The 17,842-nt window shown below is 36.2% G+C and overlaps 3 protein-coding genes across 3 annotated transcripts in view; all 3 read left to right on the forward strand.

Moving 5' to 3' along the window:
- Positions 1-2,892, forward strand: part of LOC116840508 — a 5,468-nt gene extending 2,576 nt beyond the window's left edge. The window contains exon 2 of the mRNA XM_032807317.1: positions 1,121-2,892. Within this exon, the coding sequence (XP_032663208.1) occupies positions 1,121-1,425 (305 nt within the window). The 3' untranslated portion in view covers positions 1,426-2,892. The remainder of the gene's footprint in view (positions 1-1,120) is intronic.
- Positions 2,893-6,473: 3,581 nt separating this feature from the next.
- On the forward strand, positions 6,474-11,285 carry LOC116840577. Its single transcript, XM_032807441.1, has 3 exons — positions 6,474-6,945; positions 9,285-9,455; positions 10,572-11,285. The coding sequence occupies exons 1-3, from the start codon at positions 6,489-6,491 to the stop codon at positions 10,961-10,963; spliced, it is 1,020 nt and encodes a 339-aa protein (XP_032663332.1). The 5' UTR covers positions 6,474-6,488; the 3' UTR covers positions 10,964-11,285.
- A 2,370-nt stretch (positions 11,286-13,655) lies between these two features.
- On the forward strand, positions 13,656-17,514 carry LOC116840517. The gene is made up of 2 exons (XM_032807326.1): positions 13,656-14,067; positions 17,135-17,514. The coding sequence occupies exons 1-2, from the start codon at positions 13,686-13,688 to the stop codon at positions 17,464-17,466; spliced, it is 714 nt and encodes a 237-aa protein (XP_032663217.1). The 5' UTR covers positions 13,656-13,685; the 3' UTR covers positions 17,467-17,514.
- The last annotated feature ends 328 nt before the right edge of the window (positions 17,515-17,842 follow it).

Here is a 17,842-nt window from a genome sequence, read left to right on the forward strand (position 1 = left end):
ATATATATATATATATATATATATATATATATATATATATATATATATATAATGATCACCGTATATTATTTATATATACGTTGTTAAATCTTTTACAAACAAAGATATTCCTTTAAATCTTTCATTTGTATTTAATCTTTATGAACACCATGTTAATCGTGATATGATAACACTACATAAGCAATATATGTTAATCAACAAGTGTTAATCATGTTTTGATAACACAAAATTTTTTTGTGCTTTTTTATGACGACACAACAACAAATATAATTACTTCTTACAAATATAATATCATTACTTTTTATATTATTACTTTTTATATATTACTTTATTACTTTAATAAATATGAATTAATTTTTTCTACGGCGAAATTAACTAAACCGAGCGTTAAACATCTTCCAAGCGAAAGGAGTTCGAAAGGAACGGGGAAAGAGAAACGAATTGATGAATTTCCGTTATTATGACGCTCGTACTCGCAGGATCGAACAGACGACTGCGAAAACGTAGTCTTCGTAAGTCACGAAGATTGCGTGTTAATCAAACGGCGTTAAAGAAGCGTATAATTGCGAGCGCCGTTCATTACGTTGCAACATGCTTTTCGGTTTAGCGCGCGGGTAGTCTCCCGGGACAAAAATGTAAGTGCTTTCTAGTCTAGTTCATTTTATGAATCTCCCGCGCGGCAATTGTGCCTAATAAGAAAAGCACAGTTCGATGAGGCCTACTGGCGTGCATCCTGGTGTGTTCTTCGCGCGAGCATAAGGGAGACTCTACTTTAACGCAATATAATATTGTAAACCGCTATTCACAATAATTAATGAAACGTCAATAATTAATGAAAGGGCGATATGCAGCGCGCGGTACGTCAGCCGAGAATACATCGCGTATCGTTCAATCTTCATCAATGTTTACCGACTTTTGTCATCTGCTTCATTTTTTTACGAAGGGAGAAAACAAATTCGTCGATTTCTGTCGTCTGAAGTATCTTCGTCAATTTCGTACGAGCAAGAAATGTAAGAGGCGCAACTCAGAATACATTGGGTGTGCACACAACTTTTACTTATGGATTTTCCGTCGTGATTTCTTGTCAACTAAACCGTCGCTGTTTACTTATCGATTGCAGAGCGCAAGCAAAAGAAACTCAAGCTGAACAAATACGTGCTGCCTTTGATCGTCGGATTTGCCCTGATAAAGTCAATTCTGCTGCCCGTCGCGTTGAAGGCACTGGCTGTCCTGAGTGGGAAAGCGGTCGTGCTGAGTCTGATGAGTCTGATACTGGCGTCCATAGTCGGACTGAAGAGCGTCGCCCGGAAGGAGGATAACCACGACGTCAACAAGTACAGACGACAGGACATATTCGATTTCACGAGCGACGCGCAGGAATTGGAGCCTTACAGATATTACAAGGAGCGACGTAGAAAGAAGTGAAAGAGGAATTAGTATCGAACTATAAAACTATTTTTTTTTCTAATGTGGTTCCTTTAAATTACTCTTATTTTTACATTAACATATTCGTCGCGCTGGAAAAAAAGCAAAAGAAAGAGAGAGAGAAAGAGGAGAGAGAATGTGTGTGTGTATGTATGTGTGAATGTCTTATTTTAACATGAATCTAAGAGATTAGCGAGAAGAAAATTAATCCTATACATTAAGAAGTTCTGTCAATCCTAAATATGAGTAAATTTTACTCATACCCAGATCATTATTATTTGCTCATAACTTTCGTAAAAATGATCAAAATCTAGTGATTTCTTTTTTAATCGGCGATTAAATAGAAAATGTCGAGAAATATGAATATATTAATATTTTTACGATTCAATGAAGTTGAAAAAAGTTATAACGATGAAACAATACGAGACAAAATTTAAATATAGTATATATTTTTAAATAAGTAATATATTTTTTTAAGTTTAACATAAACGCAATTTAAGACATAAGACATATTTTTAAAGACAGTAACGTTTGAAGAGTTGGTCTGGATAAAGTTTATTTATATTTTAGGGTTAACATTACGTCGAGTTAACGATAATATTTATTACTTGCGACACATATTTATACTAATTGTGCTTATTCTATTTATTAATAAATTTATACTTTATCAAACGTAGGTAGGTATTAGTAGATATCATAATGAGATTGCGAAATGTAAATATGATAAGCATAAAACAGAGCTTATGAAGTCTGGTCACATAACTTGGTGCTGTAAAAGTTTCCTTGAGATTCACGTCAACGAGGTAGCGTTTTACGACGAAACTCGTTAACTGCTTCGGTACACACGACGGCACTAAACCGGGTAGACGTTCTGGGAAAGAAATGAGCAAACTCGTGTAGACGTGACAATGCAATGATTACATTTGACTGTTTATTATTATGTGACAGCGAATATATATTCGAGGTCGAACGGAATTGCTTTTGAAGATGATTCATCCCGTATCCCGGTCACATTTCTCCGGTATGATGTAAGGAGGAGAGAAAGTCTCTCCTGATTGTATGAAGATCTAGCCCACAAGAGCACTGCGTCCCTCTCCAAGTAATCGTACGAGTTGAATTATTCTTTCCCTTGTGTAAATACACGTTCAATAAAAATTTCATCCTCACAATGCGTTCACACGATGAATGAATTTTGTAACTGAAGTGGCATAAAATTATTATCGGTTATTAATTGTTTGAACAAAAATAAATTACTGTGAATATTACAAGAAAATGCTTTTTAATTATTTGATTATTTTGTTTAATGTCTTAAATTCTCTCTTAGATTTTAAAGCGTATGCAAGTAACGTTTTTTAGTTACTCATGTGTTTGTTAACTGGATATAACTGTTATATTAAGTTAAACGCGCGCGCGATGGAGGGACAAGATGGATGCGATAGAGGATCCTGAGAAAAAACGAGAAAAGATGTTATATCACGCTTATAAATGCAGACCAAAATAAAAAGAAGAAAAAATTGACCGGAACTGACTCAAATATAGGACCGGTCGTCGACCCCCAAACCTCCACATTCTCCGTGCCCTTCAAAAATCTCTAAAACCCGCTCTATGATCACTTAAGCCTTTCAAGAGACTTGATATTTCGTCCAGAGTATTCACAGTAACGATTCCCATTTATACCAGTTACAATAATCGGACGGGAAAAAAGTTTTAGATGCAATTAATCAGTTTTTAGACGATAATAAATAATATAAATATTATAAATAATAATAAATTAATATAACATAAATAAAATATAATAAAAATAAATAAAATAAAAAATAGATCTAATAAAAATAAATAAAATATAAATATAATATAAAAATATAATAATAAAAATATAGTACTGTTATGTTGAACACCTTGCATATAAATATGAATATATATAATATATAAAATCTAACATTTAAATGTACAAAATATACAAAAGTGTAAAATATATATATAATATAAATATAAAATAATACATGTATAACCATAAGAAATATATACGCAGTATAAAAATCGCACTGTATTTTACACGCGATGTAAAAGATACTTACGATCATAATTATAATATTAATAGTTATTAATATTAATAGTATCATAGTTATAAAAAACACCTATTGACACATATAAATATCAGACATGATCAGACATGATCAATTAATTGCTAAGATTATATCATTGCGGCGAATGAATAAAGTCAGTAAAAAGTACTTCGCTTTCTGGAAGGGAGACACGTCTTTACGGCGCCGAAGGATTCGTCACAAGTAAGGATAGTCGTATTTATTCGTAAGAAGTAACTCCCGCCGCGACGTGGTACTCGTAACCCAGAAAATCAATCGCGAAACTGTCTCCGTTTCTGCCAGGTCGGATACCGTTAAACGAAGATGACGAAGTCCCCTCATGCCTGTTAAATATTTAAAGAGATTCGCGTGCGGAACACAATGGAATACCTCTTGCGAATATCTTATTTGTTGTTACCTTTCGCCGTTGTGGTCGCCGTTTCAAAAGTGACATAGCTTTTATCGCGAATTATTGTCCCACGCTGTGACATCGATTTCTCCTAATTCGGCGTACGTTGATTTTTTAACGCGCTGTCAATGGAATGACATTGACGTCATAATCATCGAGTTCAGAAAGAACGCAAATCGATTGGCGTGAGTCACCCAAATAGTTCTTTGTACGGTGAAAGTTTTTCTCTCTCTTTCTCTTTCTATCTTTTACGTCAATTGCGCAACATTTTTAACATCAAACCGGATACAGGTATTTTCTGCATTGCATTAAATAATTGTGTGACGTTTTTCAAGAAATTCTTTTTTATACAATCGAGTAGTTGTGGACGAAAAACAAAACATGCGAATTTATTATCTGTTTCAACGAAATTAAAATAATCACGAGCAAACGCAAGGGTTGATAAACAAAGAATTCGTTTCACTAGCTTTGATTATTGTATCGAAAAACCCGTTGGAGATGCACTCACGTGTCTCCGATCAGCGTGTCTGGGTCAAGGTAAACGACAGCTCGATGCACGTGGTCGCATCGGGAATGCACTGATCCGCTCTACGAAGGGAGTTCGACTATGAAAGATGTAAAAACCCGTTATACGAAGAGGGTTCGACTACAAAAGCCCTAAGAAGGAACCTACTAAGGATCTTCATCTAGGTTATTATAATTATCACGACGTGAAACAACTGATGACGTAGAAAAAAGTCTAGGATTCCTCTAACTACATTGAGATAAATATACTAGCATTAGATGGAAAAAAATTATCCCAATAGACTAATGTACGTAAACTTTACACCACCAACTTTAAGTATATTAAATCACGAAATTCAGCAACGTTGAGTCTTGAACTTATGATTGATTAGGTTGCACTCATATTTTTATTACATAGAATAATGAAATAGAAATACGAGAAAAATGATTAAAATTTGCTTGCAACAACATATGTTAAATATGATATGAAAATCTGAGTATAAATTTCAGTCAATTTATAGCCGCATCAATACAACAAAAAATTACATTATTATGTGATATAAATTTAATAATTGTTTCAATACAGTGTATTTATTTCATAAATATGTAATTAAGAAAATTATAAAGTTTCCGATTATGTGTATGCGTGTGTGTTTTACATCGTAATAATCATGAAAGTCTATCTGGACATAAGATTTTCTCCGTGCACATGACATATTGTTTTGAGGAAATCTTGATTTTTATATATTTATATGTATTTATTGATAAATGAATGCCATATGAAATATTCATAAAAGACGCAACCTTTACAAATCGATCAGTAAAGCTGCAAAATTTACGCGCATTTGTCTATCTGGCTATACCGATATTGATAAGAGCTGAACGTGTATTACATTTTAAGCTTTATCATTAATTTTTATCGGAAAAAGCATCTTCACTGAAAAATTCCAAATAAAGATTATTAGCACTGAAATAAGCCTGCTTCGAAGTCACGCTTTTCTGGAAAACCACTACCGGGAACCACATTATGTGTCGCCTAGATGCACGCGCAGGCTGAGAGAAGCCCACAAGAAAAGCCGTACATCCACGACCGTGAAGCATGTGCGGCCGTGAATGGTCGGGGCGACGAGGCGCGAAATATATGCACGCGCCTACCGTCGTTATTCTCGGTTTTCTAAACAACAATCTATGCGTAGCGCACGTTAGAAAAGTTAGAAAGTGCCGGTACACGGCGGCGTGGTGTACGCGCATGCACGACGCGAAACGGTCCTATAATTCCGAAGGGAAGAAGGGAATTGTCGGGGTTGAGTCCTTGGAGCATTTCATTTATTCAGTCCATTCCTGTCTGCACATCGACATGATGATTTCGTCAAATATAGTTACATGCTACTAAAATTGCGACTTTTATCTTCACGAGTTTTTCTTTAATAATTCCCTGGAGATGGTTTTATTGGATACACCGAGAGAAAAGATATCTAAAGTTAATAAATATTTATTTGATGTGTACTGAACGGCATATTTATTCTAATCTAAATTCTTTTATTTAAATTGAATAAATAATTTCTTTCATGAAAAACTAAGGTTTTCTCAAGGGCTCCTAAGAAAATGTATATTTCTTTATTTGAAATATATTTTATACTAGTATAAGTAATTATGTACATATGTTTTTAGTACCCACCAAATAAATATTATTTCTCGGATATTTTTTTGTTTAAGATTGAGTTACGATCTTTGATTCTAGACTTCCTCTAAGGTCCTTTATCTTCCTTTGTTATGCATTTAAATGACCATCGAATTCCTGATGGATATTATCTCTGTTGACCGAGATACTGCGTTGCTCCCCTGAAATGTTTCTCCCCAACCAGTTTAGACAGAGCGACTTCTAGATAGGGTCCACCCAACCGGCGATGCCGGTCTCGCCAGATGGCCGCGGCTTTGTTTAAAAAAGTTATTGGAAGAGTTCCAAAGAGGAGGTGGTATCTGCCTGGGAGTCAGTAGCTTCTCTCGTCGTACTTCGTTCGTCCTCATCCTCGTCATCGTAGTCATCGTCATCGTCATCACTATGCATGTTGTCGTCGTTTGACGACGCGTCCAGGGAGTGGGGGATATTTGAGGAGGGTCCTACGCTGCAGTGCACACCTATAAAGATTGAGACGACGCAGGGCCAGGTCACACTTGGTACCGAAAATTTTCCGGAGAGTGTGGTCTGCAGTACTCGCGCTCTTCGTTCTCTTCCTTACGCTTGTTACGTTGCGCAACGACCAGAAGAGTGTGATTCTCTGGTGATCAGGAAGATGAAGAAAATACTGATTTCGGTACTGCTGCTGGCTGTGAGCGTCACGGCCACATACATTCCGGATAGCGCGCAGCAACAAAAGGATGCATCTCAGCTACAGGATTGCAACATAGGCAACTGGAACGTCAACTGCTTCTTAATAAGGGCTATCATTGGCATGCGGAAGATGCAGCAATCGAAGGACATCGAGGTCGCCGACGGTGTCACTTTCGTGCAGGAAAAACCAGGTAAGCTATTAACATTGCTTCACATTTCACTAACGCATAAAAAGAAAAACAAAGTCAGTTCGACTGATCGAATTGGGATCAGACAACAAACTCGCTGAAATTAGATCTTTATCACTGTAACCAAAAACGTTTGAACATTCAGCTGTATTAAAACTCGGTTACTATAACTGAGAGCAATTGACTGAGCAGAAATCTTTTTGTTCCCACAACTGTTCTTCATCTGATCTCCAGGTAATAGAAAATTCAGTTATACTAACGGAGTTAAGTTCTTCTCAATGCACATTAACTGCTATTGTGATCACCACTATTGATTGGCGTTGTAATGACGCCGCGTACACAGTTGGTTATATTTTATACATAAAATAATAACTAAAAGTTATTTTGATTTATGTATAAAATAAAACCAACTGTATATATAATAAATTAAACACATAGCCGACGATTAGAGAGTCGAGAAACGAGCTAACGATTATACACGGAAAAGAAGTTTTAGTTCATGCAACTGAATAGGGATCAAACGAGCAATTTGCTGACAAGAAATGATATCTCTCACTGACATCGAAGGCATTCGTTCAACTGCATTCAATTGAACATTCAACTGCCTTCAAACTCGGCTGAGATAACTGAGAGCAGTCAGCTGAACAGAAAGCTCCTACAGGAATCTTTTTGTTCCTGCAACCGAGTTTTTCATATGTCCCCAGGACAAATAACAAGAAATTCAGTCACATATATATTATACAGTTATACAGTTATACAGTTATACAGTCACACACATATATATTCAGTCACGCCGGTCACATATATATTAAGGCCGGTTCTACATTAGTTGCAAATCACAAGGTTGCAAGAAAATTTACCAATAACAATTGATCATTTTTCTCGTGACCAAAGAAAAATTAACTGTGATTAATCAATTTTCTTGCGACCTTGAGACTTGCAACTAATGTAGAACGACTCTAATAGAGTTGTTCTTTCTGTGTACGTATCGCGAATTGCATTTGTTTACCACATATCTGGCGGGGTTGTGTGAAATCATACTTGGTTCTGAATTGGTACAAATAATCGTTATATCGAATAATCGACTTCGAAATCGACACACGAATCGGTTCAAGTAGTTGTTTGGGTCGCGTGAAACGATACTTCATTCATTTGTTAGTTATATGTCGTATTATACATGTATACATAACTTAAATACGCTACTTGAATCGATTCATGCATCGATTTCGGAGTAAGTTATTCAATAAAACGATTACTTGTACGAAGTTGAGAAACCGGGTTCAGAATCGAATACTACTTCGCATAGACCTAATTTTTAGTGGCTCAAACTTGAATTCAATATTGAAATAATCAATGGAAATCAGCGTACCAGTCTCAATATGTTAACATTATTTTATTACTAGTATCTAGTAATAATTCAGTCGCGTTTGATATCCACTCATTTCTGTTACAATTAATGATATTATATCATGTTAAATTGCTGAATTGTAGTTTACTAAAATACGCAAACTTGACCAACACATTTAATTACATTTTATTAGTTACATTTGGTGGTTCCATAAAATATGAAATACGCAAACAGATCGTGTGATTTATTGTCTCACAGAGAAAATTGTTATGGTTGCTACAACCACATTCTTTGTAGTTAGAACAGAAATTTATATAAATTAAAGTTAAGCAGATTAGAAATGCATGAAAATTTGCGTTAAAAATTGTTATTGTTATGTTCATGTATTGTTGCATGCCCATCTACAGTTCTCACAGTCATAGTGCTTATGACACGCAATGTTTAATAAGTACATCCTCATCAGTTGCTTCAAAAAGAACATTGCTGTGTCTCTGTTGCGGTCTGCGGAACTAGCGCTATGGTTGAGAGATCCGTAGGGTTAGATTGCGCCATATACACAGAATTCCGCTCCAACACGTACGGACAAGCAGCAAAGAAGGCCAGTGTACCACTTTCAGAGTACTATGATTTCTACAATTCTTTTGTATACATGAGTGAAATCTTAATTAACCTTAACATTCAGATTTAGTTACGGCAACTATATTTAGCTATATGATATTCTCAGGTTTTCCAATAATAGTTTAAACTCAGATTTAAGTTCAAGCTCTGCTCAAGTACATTGCTAGAACAGAATTGAAATTAAAATCTGGATTTAAATTACTATTGAGAAATCTTCTCATGTTTTTCTCTGCTCGAGAAAAAGAAGCAAGTTGGTGCATCTATCGTCGATTCTTGCTCGCGAGATAGAGCGAGAGTTAATCGCTTATGACAGTTGGTAGCTCCTTTTCTCACTAACACTGATCGTGTTTGTAAAATTAAAAATTTATCATTATAGTGGAGGTCTCAGGAAGGCAGGTGTCCGAGAAGGACATACTGAGTCAATTACCGCAAAATAATCTAGCGAGAACGATGCAACTCACGAACATGTTGTGCGATGCAGGCACCTCTTTATTGAATAGTCACAGTCTGAAATTCGGCATGTCAGTCGACCACCCCGTGGAAGAAGGTAAGTGTTCTTCTTTTCTCTCTTTCTCGCTTCTGTTGAATAATATTGCGGTTACACAATCGCGCGCACGCATCCACCTTTCCTTTATTATGTCTAGACGATTAACGTCACGGATTCGCGACGTCATGAGTATAAACGAATAAGCGCGTGCCTTTCACCTTCGCGATATCTATATGTACGGTGTCGAACCTGTTCCGGATAAACTTGTTCCTCGAGCGACTCGCTTTCCTTCTCAAGTATATTAAAGAAAAAAAAGAAAATGCGCAAAAAAAGAAAAAGGAAAATACACGAAAGTTTCGGTAAATGTTTTAACTTTGTTTGTCTACTAGAACATAAATTTCCGCGATATATGAGTACAATATTATAAATATATATTCAAGTACAAATAATATAAATAATATAAACAAATAATATAAATTCAAGTACAAAATTTTTGCAATCAAAATACACAAAAACTTTCAATCGGATACACACATCTTTTTTTAAACAACGTTCGCTTTTTTAACCTTTATACACGGAGGAAATATTTTATTTATATAAATTCTCTTCACTTTTACTATGTTTTGAGTATTTCAAAAATAGATCGTTAGTAAGGTCTATCTTACTAAGGAATATAGTAAATTTTGTTTGAAATATAGCAAATTTCGTGAAAAATATAGAAACATTTTTAATAATATATTTTACAATACTTAAAATATATAAGCAGCATATATAAAATGAAAGGATAGAGTATTACAACAGAATGTTACTCTAATCTTCGGTTACAAAATTCTAATATTTGCTATAAAATTTCCTTCGTGTACTTTCATTAAACAAACAAATAACTAAACTGATTAATTCTGGAATCATTCATAATCCAGTCAAACATTTTTTCTATTAAGTTAATAGTTAATAATTAAATAGTAATAAGTAGTGAAAAGTTAATAAATAAATAGTAATAATTAATAATTAATTCCTCCACATGTATCAATGAGTCGGAATAACGGATACATACCTTAAAATCCAAAGAATGCCAATTTTACTAACAGTTGGTCTCGCTTTGTTTGCATCGCTAATATTGCCCACGTTGATTTCATGGCTTGATTATGTGAATCTTTTTTTCTTTGTTGTTATTAGCACGCACCAAAATGAAGAAGCATAACATTATATTACTGGCCATCTTGTTCGCAATCAAGATTTTCTTGTTGATGCCAATGATAGGCTTGTCTCTGATAACCCTCAAGGCCTTTTTCTTCAGCAAGTTAGCTCTGTTGTCCGGCGTTGCCATAGCGTTCCAAAAATTCATCAATAATAATAATGATAGTGTCAGCAGCAGTTTTTTTAACAAGGATTCGTACTTGTACAACAACGATGATGCCACGGACTGGACACCCAATAATTCAAACCAAGTTACCTTCCAAAACAAAGAAAGCGTGACTACGTATGACTACGCGAGGGCGAACGATAACTATGATGCCCACGATCTGGCATATGTCAACTACGCAAGGAGCCACAACAATGCTAATTAAGTGCAACTCTTCATTCGATCCTCCGTGCCGAGCTGCCGGCAAGAAGAGGAAGTCGGAAGGACCTGCGAATATCCGACAGCCATACGCCGCGAAGCAGAAAAGCTCCTCGGCTTTGGAAGCCATTGGACCCACCTACGACTGTTAGATTAGTATCTATTATTACACGTATGTAATTTATCGAATTATAGAAAAGTATTAATTATTGAGAACGATTGTAAGCATCAAACAATTATCTCTTATTTATGTTTTATATAATTAGAATTTCTGCAATTTAATAATTAATCTACAATATATAATAAAATTTTTAATTTGACGCATTTAATTGATGACTCAAGTTAAATTTAATATATGTTAAAATTTAATCAACACACATAATATATATTAAGTATATAAAATTTGATTATTTATATATTACTTAATTATATATTTGTAATTTTTAATAAATTATTTACGAGAGAAAAGAGAGTGTGATTATTTTCGCGGTACTATGTCGCTTCTTTTCTTTTTCTTCTTTCTCGTTGATAATTCACCCTGTTTCCCTTTCTTATTCTAAGTTTGAGATTTTGCTATTGTCTACAGAGAATTGGCGAGATCCGCCAAGACGAATGAAGTGAACGAAGATTAGCATTCTGACGCGGTTTCTAAATTATCGGCTTTAAATTAAGGATGCGAACGTCGTGGGCGGAGAAAATATTGTAGCAAAAATTACAACGAAATTTTTGTAATCTCGAGCCATACAGAATGATGACTGAAATTTCTTTATATTTGTTTAAAAATGTTAAATAGACATGTAACTCTTCATTACAAAGATTATTTAATCACTTGAACGTTTCTTATATTATACACCAGATGAATTGCCTAACTTATTATTTTTATGGTGATTTATGCTACACAATTTCGGTGCAGTCAGATTTATGAAAGGAATGTGTGTGTAATCTCAAGGTAATTACTATAATATTTCCTCCGTGGACGCAATCGGTTTTTGCAAGCGCGAAACATCGACAGCTCGGCGTTGCAATCGCGCGACCTGGCTCATATGCGATTCCGATCGGACATGGGCATACTTAGTGGGTTCATTTGCGCTCCCATTGCACGCCTCTCGTCGGCCTTTCTTTCTTTCTTTCTTTCTTCCTCCATTGCTGCTGCCGCCGACGCCGACTCGGTCGTTTGTCCGTCCCATTTCTCTTGTTCAAGTCGGCTTCAGACCTCACGATTCGGGCCGGGGGGACGCAAGTCTCACATACCATACCGTGTCACCAAGAGACACGGAAATCTAATTTTCACCTGAGCCCGCGCGAACGATTGCGGCGACGATGATGTACGCCTGGTCGTAAACGTGTCTCAAGGAGAGACGGTAATCACCTCGTGGACTATTGTATGTATATACGAAATGTGTACAGGTGCAAAGATGACGAATGAGAAATTCTCATGAGCTAAGAACGGCTTCTCGACGAAATTATACCAGAACACACGAGACACTCGCCGAATGGAGTGGGAAAAATTCTGTGCGTCATAAAATGTAATTGCATTTTTCATATTTATTTCCTTCATTAGCGGAGACTCTTTCACACGGAGAGAATTTTACAGTAAAGATTACTATAGGACTTTTTGTAATTGAAAATAGATCGACATTCTGCAGTGATTCACTACTCCTTCATTCCGTGTACCCTATAAAAAGAGAGAAAATATTTAAAAATTAGTAAATATTTACTTGATGAGTACTAATAACATATTTAAACTCACACTGATATAAAATTTCAGATAAAAAAGTACACATTTTCTTGAGACTTTAATTCTTCTTGAGAAAGCAGTTACTTGCTCTGTTTAAATAAAAGAATTTAGATTTAAGTAAATATGCTGTCCATCAAATAAATATTTACTATTTTTTTTTCATTTTTCCTCTCAATGTACTTGTATTTTACAAACTAAAATGTGTTATTAAAACACTAGCTGTGCAATCTGCTGTGTTTCTAATAATATTTTTATGAAGGAAATAACTATCATATTCTCTCTATGTAATTTTCTAAATAATGTGAGGTTTTAGGATTAATTATGTATGTTTGAGTTTATGCTATAATAAAGTTGATAGGTTTTGATAAAAGGTTTTAATAAAAAAGCATTTCATTTCATTATTTAAATTCTGCCTTCACTATGCCCATCGAAACCAGAGCATCTCTTGCGCGAATGATAAATGATGTGCGCGGTAGCCACTTTGAAACGCAGTTCTTCACGTGCTAATTGCAGAGAGGTACTTTTGCTCAATTACGCAATTAGTTCTTGCGTAATGACGTTGCGTAGTTACATGCAGCAACATGATAGAGATTAATACTTACGAGATAAGACATTGATGTATATTCTTCGAGGAGTCCTGGCGAAACGGAGGCCGCGTCGAAAAAGGCGTCAGAACGTTTGAGAAACTACAAGAGAAATTCCACAGTCGGAAAGTGATCTGCGAGTAAAAGGAAAATTTGCTTCTGCCGACTTCTGCGACGCTTCATGTCACGCGGCTGTTGGCGCGCCGCGCGTACTCACGCACAGAGGCACGCTCTTCGGAGGGTGGGCGAAATTAAAATTCTCGACGCCGCTGCCCTTGTACGTAGCTTGCCAAATGGCTCAGCCCGGCCCCACCATCGATCGCGAATCGTATAAAAGAAAAAATGGCCCCGGGGGCGAACAGTCAAAAGTCGTTTCTTCGAAGTCGCGACAACACTTTCGTAACGTAATGAGGACCAGGACGATCGTAATGCTGGCCTTGCAAGTGGCGGCCTTGGTGGTGGCGGCCGATCCGAGTCGGGAAGATGTCAACAGTCTGGAGTACGTGGAAGGGAAACTCACGAAGGCGATGGACGAGCTCGACAGGAGGGACATCATCGGCATTTACGGCGACGTGATCACCATAGAGAAAATCGCGGAAGACGAAGGAGAGCAGCGGTCGGAGAAGAGCGCTGATCCGCTTGTCAGCAGAGTCGAGAGTTTCCTTAGAACTCGGAAGATTCAAATCAACCTGCCTAATGACAGCTCGACCGCCGGTTTATTCGGCCGCGCCCTGGGCCGCAGGAGCTTCGACATAGAATTAAGAAGTCTGACGCGGGGAGCGTCCGAAGGTAAACGGCGAATATCGCGAATGAGCATTAAACAATGTTTAATGCTTGTTTCCACCGACGCCAATTAAGTTTTAATCTGACTCGTCTCAACCGTCCTTGCTTGAAACTTACCTTAGGTTTCTGAGATACTCAGTGAGTTCTGAAGTCTGAGATTTAGAGTTAGATATGAAAGTTTTAGCTGAATCGCGGTTGCAAATGTAAATGGCGCATATATTATATATTTAAAATAAAAAACTCATCTAACTCTAAATTCGGATCTGAGTATCTCACGTGGAACAAGTTTCAAGTAATGACTATTAATATGGGACTAAGACTCGTGTTAATAGTCGTTGCGTGAAATCTGCCTTACGTGAGATATTCAGATCAGAATTTAAGTATTAAGTTAGATTTGAGTATTTTATTTTTAAGTATTAAGAATTTAAGTATTAAGTTAGATTTGAGTATTTTATTTTTAAACTATATGATATATGATATATGATATATTATACTTGTAGCAGCGATTCAGCTAAAAAATTCACATCTAAATCTCAATTAAAATCTGAGTACCCCACCATGAGGTGAGTTTTAAGTAACGAATATTCATACAGACCTAAGTTTTTGTCTGAGGAGAATTTAAACGTAAATCAAGTTTCAATTGACGTTGGTAGAAACGGGGATAAGAGGAAGAAACGGGATCAAGGATTCGTCTTGTTTCAAGTTCAACGGAACTTAGAGAGAACCTTGTAGAGTTTGCAAATTAGAGACAATTTTATGTAATTGAGTAATTGGACGACTGCATTTATCTTGAAGTTCGCATACATAATGAGCTAGCGATTACAATGATTTGGGAAAATGCATTTGGCATGTAGACAAGTGTATCGTCTTCGGAATTATATAAAGTCTTAAAATTATACTGTAGTTTGAGAAATATGATTTGCACAATACGACGCGCCTAGCATCGGTAAAAACTGCATTAGATTACATTGTTAAAGAAATAGCTCGAATAATTTCAAGGAAGGAGGCAATATCTTCCCACGGTCATAGTGCTTGGGAAATTAATTTGTACTTGATTGCATTAATTATTACTATATTCTTATACATCAAGAAATGATTGTAAATTTTTTAAAGATAAGCTTCATTATTTTGAAATAACGACGAGTGATAATTGATTAAACACTACAATATATTAAGTGTATTGAATACTATCTAATATTATATAATATTATATAAATATCTAATATTACATAAATCATGTAGCATTTCCTCACGCGTTACACAATTACGACAATGGTGTAAAACGCTTCAGCATCCATGCAGTTCATTTATCCGATCGATCTGTCTTTTCTATGCTCAACCAATTCATTGCGATCTCAAAGCAAGCTGTATATCCTCCGCAAACATATCTTCCACGTCTAAATGATCGATGTTAACACACAAGACTCTTGGATTCTAACATAGAATCGCTTCGTTCTCTCCTTCGATCCGGTATGCATACATCATTCACTGGGCGCAAACTTATAGCGTCTCACCTTTCTAAAGTTCTACCAATGAGCGCGAAGTAGCTCACGAGTCCCGGAATTCATTGGCTGGAAAGTATAACTCGCCGCATCTTTCACGTCGATTGGATCGCGGTAGGCGCGCATCTTCCGCGTCTCTCTGGTGTGCAGCTTCCCTTCTTTTTTTTCTTGTAATTTGTAAATTCTCCTGGATTTTTTTCCTCGCTCTCTCCCTTACCTTTCATTGCCACAAGTGCGATGTTCGTCGCGCAACATCCTGAAAATGTTGAAAAATTCGGACTCGCGCACGTCACTCGCCCGTCGACGGGACTCGTCGAGAGAGGGAAGTGAGAGCGACCGGAACGAGGAGATTCGTGCATAGAAAGCTACAACGACGCGTCCCACTTCTACCCACATCCGCGAAAACAAACGCCGTGGGTGGGGGAGGGGGGTGAGCCAAAGTGGGTTACTAACGTTCTGGTGGGATTCCGGGTTTCTGGGACGGCTACCGCGAGAAGACATCTAAGAAGGACCTTGAACGAGAGTGTCGCACGTCGAAGAAAGTAGACTGGATGATGAACGTCCGCTTAGAGTCTTCTAGAAATGTTGCTCGATGCTACGCCGTGTGGCATCCTGTGATTATCGATTCGCCGATGTTAATCGCGCCCTACATTTCCGTTATAGTTGATAGTTAATACAGATTTTATTTACCTCGTCCGCGTATGTTCTCTCTCCGAGTTTCATCGTCATCCGTGCGCGCGACAGCCCGCGTTTCGTGGAGATCTTAAATATATAACATTTTATATTCTTCGTTAGAGAGCTAATCGATAATAAAAACAAGACATGAAAATCTGTATACTAAGAGAAAAAATATCTAAATAAAAAAATATTTATTTAGTCGGTACTAATATATAAATGGAACTAATATATAAATGGAATAAGTAAAATAATAAATTATTTTATAAATGGAACTAATATATAAATGGAATAAGTAAAATAATAAATTATTTTATAAATGGAACTAATATATAAATGGAATAAGTAAAATAATAAATTATTTTATAAATGGAACTAATATATAAATGGAATAAGTAAAGTAATAAATTATTTTCATGAGAAGTTTTAAGAAGTTTCAAGAAAATATATATATGTTTTCTATTTCTTATATATCTTTGATTTTTTTATTGAAGACACTTTTTCTCAGTTTAAAAATACGTATATTAACATAATTAAATATGTTATCAGTATCCACCGAATAAATATTTTTTATTTCTTAGATATTTTTTTTCTTAGTATAATCTTTATATGCTATATATTCTTGCTAAATAAAATATAATATCTTCCTAGTAATATATATATATACACAATATTATTTTAAAGAAAATAAATAATATTTTTCTTTTACTATATGTATACATCTCGCGATATAATAATGTCTTATATATTTCTTTATTATATAGATTATTTCTTATCAAATATACAGCTGGCTTGTTTTCCAGTTAATAGAAATAAATGGGTTACAAATTACCTTAAAATAACGATGACACGACAATTTGACAATTGAAGATACTTTACCATATCACTTCCTGCAGCGCGCACCAGGCTGAAGAAGATGATCCTACCACTATTGCTGCTGCTGAAGTTCAAGACTTTGATTGTTCTGCCTATTCTTATCACCGTGGTTGGCCTAATAGGCATCAAGAGTTTGGGTGGTGCCTTCTTGTCGCTTTTGCTGTCCGGCGCAGTGATTCTGAAGACCCTTCTCGCGCCGCCACCGCCGCCGAGGGTTACCTACGGGGTTGTAAAGCCGCATGAAATTCACCACGATCACTGGCACAGGTCGGAGCAAGAGGTCAACTCGCCCTACAGAGGCTGGGCACCTGAGTACAACGGCGACCAATACCCATACCATGAAATCCCGTGAAACGTGACGCGTCCTTGCCATTTATTTATTTATTCGTCGTATGTCCGCGCGCACACTCGTGCTGCGTTGACGTAAAATAAATTATATTTTTTTAATAAAAATATCTGGCTTGATTACTGCGACGTATCATCGTACATTCCTCGGCGAATCGTCAAAGGGCGTCGTCGGCTCATTGGTCAACTCAGAGCGCGTCAAAGTCTTATTGTTCGATCTGAATGCTTAGGACATTATCAGTAAAATCGATAACAGAGATTATTCGCGACGAAGGTTCTGCGATTCGCGAATAATTAAGTAAATATCGGGAGAGAAATATTTAGGGAAAGGGAGACAGAGAGAGAGAGAGAGAGAGAGAGAGAGAGAGAGAGAGAGAGAGAGA

The sequence above is a fragment of the Odontomachus brunneus genome, unplaced genomic scaffold (assembly GCF_010583005.1).
Source record: "Odontomachus brunneus isolate Ranch 3 - 2012 unplaced genomic scaffold, Obru_v1 Obru_scaffold_010, whole genome shotgun sequence".
Lineage (NCBI taxonomy): Eukaryota > Metazoa > Arthropoda > Insecta > Hymenoptera > Formicidae > Odontomachus > Odontomachus brunneus.